This window comes from Thalassophryne amazonica, chromosome 4, assembly GCF_902500255.1.
Source record: "Thalassophryne amazonica chromosome 4, fThaAma1.1, whole genome shotgun sequence".
Taxonomy (NCBI): Eukaryota; Metazoa; Chordata; class Actinopteri; order Batrachoidiformes; family Batrachoididae; genus Thalassophryne; species Thalassophryne amazonica.
Genome location: NC_047106.1, coordinates 15,335,816 through 15,349,344, shown reverse-complemented (window position 1 = coordinate 15,349,344; position 13,529 = coordinate 15,335,816). Strand labels below are relative to the sequence as shown.

The window sequence follows — 13,529 nt, the reverse complement described above, 5'->3', positions numbered from 1 at the left end:
AAGTTGAGACAGTTTTACGGGTAACTTATAAAGAATAAATTTGTAATTGATAGCGGGCAGTAACGTGACGTAGACTGCTGTATGCAAATGAGGATTTTGCTTAAAAACAGCTGGAATTGTAAAAATTGGATCTGTAATTGTGTGAAATTTAATTTGAAGTAAATCTTGCAATTTTGTTGTATCAGGCAGTATGATGGCTTAGTGGTTAACCCTGTTGCCTCACAGCAAGAACGTCATGGGATCGATTCCCACCTGGGGCTTTTCTATGTGGAGTTTGCGTGTTCTCCCCGTGTTTGTGTGGGTTCTATCCGGGTGCTCCGGCTTCCTCCCACATCCAAAGGCATGCAGGTTACGTGAACTGGAAGCTTTAAGTTGTCCGTAGGTGTGAATGTGTTTGTTTGTCTATATGTGGCCCTGTGATAGACTGGCGTCCTGTCCAGGGTGAACCCTGCCTCATGCCCTGTGACCCTTAATTGGAGTAAGCGGTTGAAGATGAGAGTGAGTGAATTTTTACGGATGACACAACCTGCTGGAAACTGTCGGTGGCGTCCACAAAAATGACAATGTTGGGCCTGCGAGTGATGTAGATAGAAACTAACTTTTATAATGTATTTAAAACTAAAAATATAAGTCCCTCTGTTTTTTCCATCTTTATTACGAGTTATTGTTAATGTGGAAGGCACTGAGGGGATTTCATAAATATTCTGACACTTCATAAAAAATATCCTGGTTAAAGACCCTTTATTATAATTTTTAGAATTGTGGAGCTTTGATTCAGTCAGGACTATATGCTTTGATAACCTGGTCATTTATCTTCAACTTGCAAGAGGCAACAAAGTTTTAAAATGTTGTAAATGAAAATGGGACAGCACTCAAAAAATATTTAGGCCAACTTGACTTGTAATATTCATGTGATTTAACTGAGATATAAGATTAAATGCAGATGTCATATGTCATGACGGGGACGTGGTGATTACTGGACACAATCTTCTCGCCAAACCCACTGACAGGTTTTGGGGTTTTTTTTGTGTGAAGGTGGACTAGAATTAAATTTTGTTAAATTTATGTGTAGTTAATGTTACATAGAATGACATTCTTTCTGTTACATGAAAACAAACTTTTTCATGCAAATAAAGATCCTAAAGGTATATTTTTAATTCATGTCACAAACATGTTGAGATTTTGTAACAGCACTTTCAAATCTTACAAATTTTCACATTATGAAATGCTTGTCAAACGTAACGATATTCAGAATAAACAAAAACATGATACATTATGTTTAAACATTATACATGCCAAAAAGAAAACAGTGTTTCCTGACAGTGTGAATTTTTTTAATTCTTTTTTTTTTAATGCTAAAATGTCACATTGCAGCCTGCGATTTATTGTGTTTGTCTCAAACAGTGCGAGCAGCTCCGTGTCATTTAGAGGGTCATCTGGATGACCACGGATTCCTCAGACATAAGAGGTGCTTTTAATTTTGTGAATTAATCTTGAAAAAAAAAGTCCTGCAAACTGTTTGTCTTTAGTTCATCACTCCTGAGCCACTTTCATCTGTATACGCTCACAGATCCTCCAAATCCTTCATTTTTAAGAAACGGGCCACAGTTTTCTTAAAGTATAGGAGCTACTTTCTGAAATGTTCTTTATTCTGAATATTTACAGCTAATTCTGAAAGCGCAACTCTGATTATTGTGTTCCTGATATATGTGCTGTGATATGTCCTGATATACGCCCAGGTTCTAGACTCCGCCTCTTTCACGTTTAGCCTCCTGTTATCTTTACTCGAGCTAAAGGATTAGCGAGGATTTACTCTAAACTGCTGTCTGAGACCAAAGTGTGTAAGTAAGTTAATTATTCCTGCATCTATCATTGTAACAGTAAAGAGCCTAAAGGGAGCGCTGTTGCACGTAAGCACTTCTTTCTTTGCGGTTAGTGTTTGTGTGGTCAATGGTGAGATGTGGGTGGTGAATGAATGAGTGAACACATTACAAACACACACACACACAAACACACAGAGATAAACCTCTAGAGGGAGCCGTACTCATCGTTGTCAGGAGGCGCAGTCTTGGCCAGAGTCTCTGATGCTTCCAGAACTGAGCCCGAGGGGGGAAGGGCTGTTCCATCTCCATTGGACAGGGCGGTGGCAGGGGGCGGGCTGTCTAAGCTAATCAGGTCTGCTGGGGGCAGGGCGGGGCTTTTGGTCCCATTGGTCAGCTCTAACTCACCAGCTCTGGTCATCGTGCCGTCAGGTGTTAGCAAGTCATACGTGTCTGACGGCGATATGAGAAGATCATTTGCGACTGGGGCAGGGGGTGCAGGGTGAAGACTTGGGGCAACGGGTTCAGGAGAAGAAACATCTGCAACCAGAGGAGCAGGTTCTTCAGGATCCTGGACTTTGGGAGTGCTGTGGGAGACTGAAGGTGGTTTTGCTGTCGTGACCTCGTCTTTGGCTGTGGATAAGTTGCTATCGACAGCCTCCTCAGTGGGCTCGTGTGTGTCACTACACCCAGGATTTGGGGGAGCGGGACCTGAATCATGACCTGGAGTATTGGTGGCGGTTTGTGGCTGCAGGGGGAGGGGGGTGACAGGTGCGTGAGGAGCAGGTTTCTTTTGGTCTACTTCAGGAGGGATGGATGAGGACGACACAGCGAGTGGTGATAAAGGGGGGCTAGTTTTAGCGTTGAGGGCAGCTAGTTTGGGGGAGTGCCTACGCTTTGGTGGTATTGGAGTGGCAGATTTTTGAGTCCGTTCAGGTTCAGCGGGGACAGATTTCTCCTGCTCCTCTGGGTCACTGCTCATTTGCTGCTCGACTAAAGGGGCCATTTTGGCAGTGACGGCCAAAGTGGAGATGAGGGGGTTTGGCGGCGCTGTGGTGGATTCTGGCGTCGGGGCTGGGGCGGGGACAGGAGTGGGTGAGGGATCGTTGGCCGGGGCGGACATGCTACCAGTGAGGGTGGTGGTGTCGCTAGAGGGGCTGTCCTGAGCGGGGTCAATGGCCGCAGTGGCTGTGTCAGAGCTGGTGGCTACGGAGGAGAGCGTGTCCAGTGCCAGAGCAGCGGTGAAAGCCGCCAGCCTGAGAGAGCAGAGAACAGAGACACACAGACTAGACACCAGGGTGACTGTGACAGGGCGGGTGATCCGGACGCTCATACAGAGGGTTAATTCGACTTTAGAAGCGCACACAGACACACAGAGCAACAAAAACAGAACCGACAGGCCTTACAGGGCTGGATGTTACGCCGATATCCAAATTTAAAATCAAGACTTAAGAAATATGATCGGGAAAAATTAATGCTCAAATTTCTCCTCCTCGTTACGTGATAAAACTGGCAGTTACTTTTCCTTATTAAGTTTGATTTTCTCATATTTCACCAGTGAATGGCCTCACTGGTTCAATCAAAGTCTACCTCACGTTAACAGCACGCTTAAAGGTTTGAAATGTGAGCCAACTCCGATCTCATGCTGCTGTGATATTTTAATGGTGAAATTTTAGAGAAAGTTATTAGGCCTAGAGAACGTGTAGATGACAGTAGACTGCCATCACAGTGCTACGTTACAAATGTAGGGATTAAAAACAGGTCCAACACGTATATTATAAGCCCACAAAGACAGTTTGGATTTATTTAGTTGCCAGTGAGGCTCAATGGCCACAAAATTATGCGATTCTTAAAATCTTTTCTGGGACTCTTATTTAGTCTTAAAACTATAATGTACACTACAAAAACACAGTATAGTTGTCTAATTTCTAATCAAAACACTAATTATACTTAAGACAAAATCACTAAGTTCAAAAAAATCTAAAGGTGTTTTTAACTTGTGACAAAAAAATGTGAATAGAAGAAGAGAAAATTAACTTAAGGTTTCTTGACAATAGCTGAGAAAACTCATTTTGACCTTTGTGTATTCATACTAGGAATATCTTTTACAAAAAAAGCATCTTAAAAAAACAAAGCGAGAACAAACAAACAAACTCGTTTCATGTCAAAAATGACTCCAAACAGGATGTTTCCAACTCTCACTTTACGAGACAAGATTTCTTAAAATGTATTTTCTAAAAACAAGTCCTTTTACTGAAATTTTACTCCAGTGATTTTGTCTTATGTTAAGTCTATTTAGATATTCTGATAAAGAAAGATGAACATATACTTGGTAAGAGACATGTAGTAACTCATTGATTGGTTGAAATAAACTACACAAATTTCTGGGCATCAGAAAGTACTCTGGTGGACATGATCTCATTAGCTAGCCTAGATGTAGGAAGTCCTGTACAGGCCCCCAGGCAGCTCCGTGACGTTTGACTTCTGCTCATTGGCTTCTGCTTGGACTTTAGCTGCGCCATGAAAACTTGTTGCTGTGTCTGAACTGTGCTCTCAGCATTTTGGTGGCGTCTGTGACTTAATTTATCACGGCCGTGGTACTGACTTATTGCATTATTGATTCACAGCAGTAAAGACAAAAAAATGACTCACTCAGCTCTCGTGAGTTTAGACTGAAAACCGACAGACGTTCCCCTTAAAACTTTGTAACTTCTATAAGAACTCAGTATTTGTTTCCAGATTAAATTCAGTCAAACTTTCTGTCCTCGTTCATTGAACTGGTGCATTTCAAGTTAAAAACTGATTTATCAGAGACGAAAATTCTACTGACATGACAATATTTGCAGCGTACTGTTATTTATACCAGGACGTTGTCAAGAAAACGCTAACTGCAATTAACACAGTCAACCAGCATGCATTGATGCCACCTGTGGTTAGCGTCTTAACATGGCCCATCGAAAGTCAAACGGTTAGTGTTGATGTACATAACCTCCAGTATAAATAGTGGATAAGCTCCGAATCCAGAGAACAGCTACTGGTGTGTTTACACCAAATGTTAACTCCGAAGATTAAAGGAGCATCAATATTAGAACGGTCAACTAAAAGTGCAATTAAATCCAACCCAAAGGCCTCATGAACAAATAAGCTAAAACAACAAAGCAAAACATAAAAGGGTGTCATGCTGTGAGTGGGCGGCTCAAACACACATCGACATGGAGTAAAATTAATGTTCTAAGCAGCAACAGTGTTCCTGCAGAAAACTGTACCTACAAGGGTTAAACAGTACCAGTGACAATCTCATTTAGCCACTTTGTTTTTCAGAATGCTGATGTGACAAGTGATGTCGTATGAGTTGACCACGCCTTGTTTTTGTTTTTTTGTCTTTTACTGGTATTATTCAACCTTGAAATGAGACATTAAGGCTCCAGAATCTGGAGGGGAAACACAAAAGTGCAAGAATCCCGACTAAGGGGGTGATTATAAACACAAAGCAGCACAGGTCAGTGGACTCCACTCAAGAATCATCGTTAGTGTTTACTGCATCCTGTCAAATTTGTTCGACTGAATAATAGAAAAATTCTTTGGAGTGGAGTGCAGAGCAGAGCGGCTACACCAGCTTTAGCGGTTTAAAAAAATGTTTTTGTTTTAAAAAGTCTGTGCAGTGTTCCGTCAGCGTTCACTCACTCTGGCTCGGTGAGGGGCGTGGTTTCACAGGGCTCCGTTGGTCCTGCTGCATTGTGATTGGCTGTGCACTCGTCCTCTGTTCTGACTTCCACTATTGGCTCTTTTGATTCATCCTTTCTGCAGGACGAAGAAAAATGTCACAACAGTTATGTGGAATTATGAAGTGATTAATATGAAGCAACTCCTCATTTGTTCCACTTTACCTTCATCATTAACAACATAAAATTATTTTCTAATTTCAGGAAATTGTCACCACTTTCATCATCTAAAGGAAAAAAAAACATGACCTGCAGTGCAGAACAGCATTCCGCCAAGTTTGTGTAAAAGAGTTTATTGTTGGATGAATTCTATCACTTCATGAGCAGCTAACGGCTACAAATTGAGCCAAAAACTCCATTAGTTAACGAGTGAGCGTGGCTTCTGATTAACATGTTGGCAGAAGAAACAAAAATTGCTTGGGTATTCTGACTGATGCATTTTAGACAGTATTTTTTCCATTTGATTGCACTTTAATTCGGGACACCAATATCACTTTTTCTGCCTGATCCAGTAATTTGATGATCCAAAAATATTGTATTTATATGACTGATTTTAACATGTATTAAGTATTGTTACTTCCACCTTTGAGGACACTCTGCTCAAAGGATAAAGAGTAATTCTGTGTTGTGATGATGAACGTCAGGCAGGGAAAATCATAAAACATGTTTTAATCACATCAGCGTTAAATTAATCAAATCATGTCACATTTCACTCCCATTTTTTAAAATTTCACATCCAATTTTAAAGCTTCATTTTTCAACGCACACATCATAAAAATCTTTTAATTTATGAACATTTTAGACACCAAACCAGCCACCGACACTCACATGAAGGCGGCTTTGCCCTCTTCCAGGCCGTGTCCTTTGGTTCCGGAGGCTGATTTGCCGCAGAGGCACATGATCAGGCCGCATTTGTTGACAAAGTAGCAAGTGACGTCCACAGCCAACAGCAGCAGCACAAAGGCAAAGACGAGGATCCCCGCCCACAGTAAGATGCCCTTAGAGAGGGCGGCGTCCTCGTCCAGATCCGCTGCAGGCGACACACAACCACAGCGGCAGACGGCCCGACGTCAAGTGAAAACAGAGTCACAGAGCAAGGAAAGAACTCACCTGTTCATCCACGTGTGTGTGTGTGTATATTGTTCCACTCATTGATTTGTATCAGTAAGAAGACCACAGCTCACCGGGTTCGATGTCTGAGCGGCCGCCACAAAAGGCCAACTTTTAATAAGTTCCAACATTCGCTCTTTGGAGTTTTTTGTAAACAATCAGCAGGTCCGCAACTCAACATGTTTTTTTTTTATCGTTATTCACTTTATTATTTAGCAAATAAACAGAGAACCCAAGCCCTGCACAAGCCAGTTTTCCCTGCGATTAGGACGCCAACCACAGACAAAATGGAGTCAGTCAGTGGGTTTACACAATTATTATCAGTAAGTCCGTAAAAACTGCTGTGCAGCTCTGAAACACAGGGACCAGTGAACTGCTACGTTTGGACTATGTTGGCGTCTTTGAGCATAATTTGCAGTTATTCTTTTGTATATTGTTAGTTCAAATGAGAATGCAGCAGGGCATGTCTCGGTTTGTTGCTGCACACCTTTTTGTTTATTGCATGCAGTTTTTGAAGCTTTATTGGTAATCGCAGGGTTCTGGCAACCACCTGTGTGAAAATACGAGCCAAGGCAACAAAAATCTACACTGCACCTGGCAACTGCTGTATCTCAGGACAAAACACATCATTGGCCTCAAGCATGTAGTGCAGCTGCAGTACATGCTTCCTGTTTCAAGTGCATTTACTTATGGGTGATTCTTTAACTACGGGCACTATTGGCCTTGTAAATGTAATTTCCACCACACCATTGCCTTACAATATAAAGCGCCTTAGGACAACTGTTTGTTGTAATTTGGCGCTATATACATGTGCTCTGATGTCACTGTTTATCTCTATAGAAACTACCCAAACAATCTTTCATACAAACTGTTTAGGGACATTACAGTGTTGTGGTGGAAATTACGGCAATAGTGTGGGACAACTACATTTTGTTTAAAAAAAAAATCACAACAGTTGTATGACATTGAATACCCCAATTATGTTTTGATTATTTTACTGATTTTTATTCAGAGATATTTTAAAACATTAGAAAAAACGTTTCTTTACCATTCATTTTTATCATTGAAGATCAAAAGTCTGGGTGTGGGACAAGCACAAAATGGCAATATTTGCATATAATGATGCTGAAAAAAGGTGAAAAAGTCATCATAGACTACTAGAACAAATTTCTTAACACACTTTCATTGTAAAGATAACTATAAAAGTGTGAAATTTCCCCTTTTTTCTGTTTTTCATACAATATGATCAAAGGACATAAGTGCCCGTAGTCTAAGAATCACCCAAGTGCCTGTAGTCTAAGAATCACCCTTAAATTCTTACTTCACGCCAACAAGGATGCCTCAGTGGGGGCCAAGTAACTAGTAGTAATTAAATTAAAATAATATTAATTTGAACTACTTTCAAAGTTGGGTTGTGTAACCGGTGTGTCAAGGTCGGAATATTTCATGTCTGATCGCCGGCCGCTTTATCGAACAGGTCAGTGTCACATTCTTCTGACTGAGACTTTAATATTGCAACAGCAGCTCAAACTTCTAAAGTGCCACGCCATCTGTGTGCACAATAATGTGCCTAAAGTCTTTGCACAATACTGTTAAGTGTTTTTGCAGACTTTGTTTTAGAAGAGAAGCTGTGAAAGTTTTGCATTTTTCATGGATCAATGACATTTAATACAATGTCAAATATTATCAAAATAGATGTCAATAAACTGATAATTTCATGTCTACTTGAAAATAAAATTCAGCAAAGTGACATTTGAATATATAAATGCATGTCATTTTGAATAAAAACGTATTACATGAAAAAACAGCTGATCGTCTTTAGTAAACAACAGATCATTTGTATGATCACATTTTTGTAAATAGTTTGTGAAAATGTACAAATGTTACAAACGCTTCTTCCCGTTAAGTGTTTCTACACATTTAATAATTCTGTGTCATTTACGACTGTTCATGTGGCGGCGATACAGACAAGTGGCCGCGTTAGCGCAAGGCAGCGTGAAATATGTCTTTGGTTCTGCACGTCGGCAGCCCGTTTACACCCGTGACGCGTCCGTGATAGACAGAGTCCAAAAGCACGACGTGGAAGGCAGAGTCCCAAATGACACTAAGACAGCAGGAAGACTGCAACGGCAGACGAGATGAGCGACACCAAAGTGCACGTGACGGATGAACAGCTCTGACTGGCTGCAGAGCAAAATGTCAGGACAGAAACGTTGACATGGTCCACCACACCAAATTCCAGGAGCAGGGAAGAGCACAGGAACATACAGAGAGAAAAAGGATGGGGGGGATGAAGAGAAAAAAGGGAAAATGTGTCAAGACTCAAAATCAAAAGTGGGAAAAATAAAACTGATTTCTTGGGGGAGGAAAAAGCAAAAGCACAAAGGAGGGAAACAACAATGTGAACGTGATGATGAAGTGATGAGTGAGAAAAGAGTTAGAAAAAGCGTGATGAGGACGTGATAGTCAGCAAAGCAGGTTTTTAATTGTCTAAAGAATGTGAGTCTTTTGTTTTAAAGGTTCAGCAGCAGTTTGAGCCTCTAAGTGCAAGTTAATGTGTCGTTATTCGGAGTTAATTAGAAGTGCAATTGAGCCGCGTCCACACAGGAACAAACTCTCCGCTCATGCTTTACTCGTTCGGTCGTGTGTGGGAAGGAGGCGGTTCCGGCTGCATGAGAGCAAACTCAAAAGCTCGTGGAGGCGTTTTACTTCTCCTGCAGGTTCATTTGACTGCCAGCTTTCTGTGCGAGCTTTGAGTTTGACCCATTGTGGCAGCGAGCGGAGGGAGGATACCTGGGACGGCAGCTGGTTCCGTTGGCGTCCTGAATGACACAGTCGCCGGTTCTGACTTGCCCTTCTGATTCTCTGCCACCACGGTGACATTGTATTCTGTGTCCCACTCCAACCCGCCAAGGACTACTTGCTCACTGCTGCTGGGCAGCCGGAGTTCTGGTTTCCACTCTGAGGCGTGTTTCTAAAGCCACACACAGACACACACACACGTGAACCTCTCAACTATCAGCATCCACGTAGGAGGACACAATGTTTCCTGTTGAAACACAACACTTAGTTTTTAATTCAGTTTGGAGAGGTGATGGTTGGAGGTGACTCACTGGTTTATAGCGGACAAGGTAAAGAAGGATGGGCGAGCCACCGTCATCCTGCTTGGTCCATTTGACTCTGAGGGAGTTGCCTTTGGTCTGAAGAGTCCCTTCGAGTTTGGGAGGATTGGGATTCCCTACAGGCACACAGGAGCATTACAGGCGATTATTTAAAGGCTTGTTTCAAAGACTTCATTCATGACTGTGCTTCTCAGCTCAGCTGAATTACTAAATCTGAGCACCAACGTCACACATATTGCAGGCATTAAAACTGGAGAAATGTGACTCTTCTACTTATATCAGGAACTCTTCTGTTCGCTACTTGCAGAGCCTTTAAAAGCAACTGCAGATGAGGCTCAAACCCATAACAGCACGGAGTTCTGTGTCCCGTTTAACTCATCGGAGGCCAAATTAACAAAACCAGACTCCACCCTCGTATCAACCTTCTGTGGATAGCAAAGTCTGTGTCCACACCACTAAAGTCGATCACGGCAACTGTTTGTCTGCACGGCTCACTGTGTCTCCAGCTGGTGCTCACATCAACGTTCCCTTCCAGGCCAGGCTAACCCATGTTTTATGATCACTGGTTGATTATTTTTTTGATTAACTGCACTAAACTTGCATGAGCAAACCCTTGTTGGATGTAAATAAATGTGCAGTGTCAACGAAGCAGGTGAAATGTGGTTAAAGTTCACGTTCTGAGGATGACCCTGTTGGAATGAAGGCGACCCGGTTAGCTGATTTAGCTATAATGCAGGTATTCACGCTAAGGTTAAACATGGAGGACAAGATGGAGGTGTCGACGTGATGGAGAACCAGAGCGACCTGCTGTGAGAACAGTCGCTGTGAGCTGATGATCAGAGAAGACAAACTGGATCCATGGGAGGAGTGACAGCATCACGCAGGTGGCGTAACATCAGTGAGTGATGCTAAAGGTTCGGCTCTGGTCCCCTGGCGAACGTCTGCATAACTGATTAGTAGGACTGAGGTCAGTGTGTGTGACACGATTTCACATAAACAATTATTGTGTTGATTAATTTTTAGAGATGTTAATAATCTCTTTAAAAATCTACAGCATCACTTTACCTTCTGCGGCGATGGGAACCATCAGCACCATGGAAGCAAAATAACACTTGAGTGAGCGAGTGAATGTTTGGAAAGTGGGAGAACAACATTATCATAAACAACAGCAACACAAGCAGCTAGTGGAGAAAAAATGTTCACAAACAAAATAAATACAACAGATAATAAACAACAAAAGTTCTTTGTAAATTACGGAGTAATGATTTTTGTCACTGATGGCGGGAGGACAACGGAGGAATCCCACACAGGAGAGGAAACGCAAAGTTGGTCACACAAAGGAACACTGTGGGATTCAACCAAAGACCTTCTTGTTGTGAAACTCCAACACTGTGCTGCACATCCAATTTCCATCCCATAAACACAGAATTTCTTCAGATGTTTGCAGTCGAAACGTTTTCCAGTTATCGTATAACGAAAGCACAGAAAGAGAAAGTGCAGCTCCAAGGAAACGCACTTCATCACATGATCTGACCTAAGTGAAACAGTTGGATCACTAATTCAACAAATCGCTGTTTGAACCACAGTGGACCTGGTGGTTTATTTAAGATTGAATCTTCACACACACACACACACACACACACACACACACACACACACACATCAAATTTAGTGATTTTTATGACTGTAGATTGCATCATAATTACTCACAGAAATATCTGATAGTTGGAATGCACACCACAATTTATATATATATACACGAGGTCTGTTAGAAAAGTATCCGACCTTTTTATTTTTTGCAAAAACCTGATGGATGTGAATCGCATGTGCTTGCATGAGCCAACCTTGAACGTTCGTGCGCATGCGTGAATCTTTTCACGCCTGTCGATTGTGTCATTTGCTGGCAAGCAGCCTTTGTGTGAGGACGGGTGTTGTGCTCTCGTCGGATTTTCACTGCAAGGAAAATGGCGGAACGTCTGGAGCAGCGCATCAAATTTTGACAGAAACTGGGCGACAGCCAGGTGGAAACCATTCGGATTATTCAGACGGCTTTCGGTGACGTTCTTATGGGCATCACACAGATTAAGGAGCAGTACAACCGGTTTAAAGACGTCCGCACAACGGTGGAGAGCGAGCCGCGCTCCGGTCGGCCATCAACATGCTGAAATGACCAGATCATTTCCAAAGTGAACGCTGTGGTGATGCGGGACCGTCGTGTGACTGTCCGAGAAATTGCGGAAGAGGTGGACATCAGCACTTTTTTGGCACATTCCACTGTGACAGAAGATTTGGCCATGAAAAGAGTTGCAGCGAAATTCATGCCGATGGCTTGGGCACGAAACTGATGGCGGAACAAAAGCAACTCCGTGTTGAAGTCTCACAGGACATGCTGGACTCCGAAAAATGATGCCCACCTCTTCCACCATTCGGAAGATTCAGACGGCTTTCGGTGGCTTTTCAGCCATGTGACTATCCGACAAATTGTGAAATTTTTTTTTTTTTAGGTTAGTTTTTGCACAAAGTGCTTAGTCAGCTAAAGTTTCCCGTTACCCAACTAAAGTTTTTAGCCTGGCACAGAGGAGGCTAATCTTATTTAGCTGACAAAACTTCAGTGTCTCACCTCGAAAAATGGCAGCTATCATGTACCACCACTTGATGGAACAATAAAGAGCAGCCCTACGTCACTTGTATTGCTCCAAAAGGAGCGCTTCCTCCGCCTTTGGCCATGGTTTTAGCAGACGACTGTCATGATGTGTTTGTGACAGTTCTCACATTAGCCACCGGGCCACAAAAAGTCTTGCTGGAAGTGTAGAAAAAGAACTGCTAGGCTAACAGCTAAGCACACCATTCTGCGGACTGAATGTGTCCATAAATGTTTAAAAGTTAGTTAACGAAACAAAGGCTGGATAGTTCATGACAACGACCAAACCAGAAGTGAACAAAATGCATTGGAGGAGTTTCTTGGCAACAGTGCGAGGCCACTATGCCCATGCAAACTGTTGACTCGGGCTAATCTACAAGTTTAGCCATAGATTTCAAACTGGGATTAGACAGCCAATGTTGGGTGACGAGCTGATGAAGTTTAGTATACTAAAGGTTAGACTGGGGTTGGGTATCGAGAACTGGTTCTTCATTGGTATCGTTAAGAAATTATTCGATCCACCAACATCAATAGCCTTTTTGCTTAACAATTCCCTTATTGGTCCTTCAGAGCAGTCGTTGTTTTTGGGGGTGTTTGTTGGGAAAATGATCTTGTCTCTATGTTGATTACAGAACCAGTTTCTGCAGCGTGGCTCTTCTTTGAAGCTTGAACCAATGAAGCATTGATCTGACTCGCTGCTTCGTTGGTTCTTTGTTTTATTTTGCTTTATCTTAATTTTTCTCTGCTAAAACCCTAAAGAGCGTATGTCTGTGAGTAATATTTACCTTTTTATGTTAAATCAACCTGTTATGGTCTTCTGAAATAGCTGATAGATGTATTTTATAACAAAAATGGGACCGATGCTAACGCGTTAGCATGTCTATGGCATTTTCAATGTTAAAGTTAGCATTAAGCTGTTCGCATCTCAGCACGTTTGTCTGCATTTGTTTTCTGTATAATAATTAATGGCTCAGCATTTGTTGCCTTAAAAGAGTCAAATGTATTACAAATTGTATTATTTTTAAAATTAATTTGTTTATATATTAATAATAATAATAATAATAATATTAGCAACAATAACAACAATAGTAATAATAATAACTAATAATGCTAC

General features: G+C 41.9%; 1 protein-coding gene across 1 annotated transcript in view; it reads right to left on the bottom strand.

Moving 5' to 3' along the window:
- Nucleotides 1-13,529, bottom strand: part of ncam1b (neural cell adhesion molecule 1b) — a 396,526-nt gene that overhangs the window by 11,260 nt on the left and 371,737 nt on the right. Inside the window, exons 17-22 of the mRNA XM_034169136.1 lie at nucleotides 10,840-10,851; nucleotides 9,766-9,890; nucleotides 9,446-9,626; nucleotides 6,371-6,572; nucleotides 5,505-5,621; nucleotides 2,045-3,076 (exon numbers count right to left, since the gene is read on the bottom strand). Coding sequence (XP_034025027.1) covers nucleotides 2,045-3,076; nucleotides 5,505-5,621; nucleotides 6,371-6,572; nucleotides 9,446-9,626; nucleotides 9,766-9,890; nucleotides 10,840-10,851 — 1,669 coding nt within the window. The remainder of the gene's footprint in view (nucleotides 1-2,044; nucleotides 3,077-5,504; nucleotides 5,622-6,370; nucleotides 6,573-9,445; nucleotides 9,627-9,765; nucleotides 9,891-10,839; nucleotides 10,852-13,529) is intronic.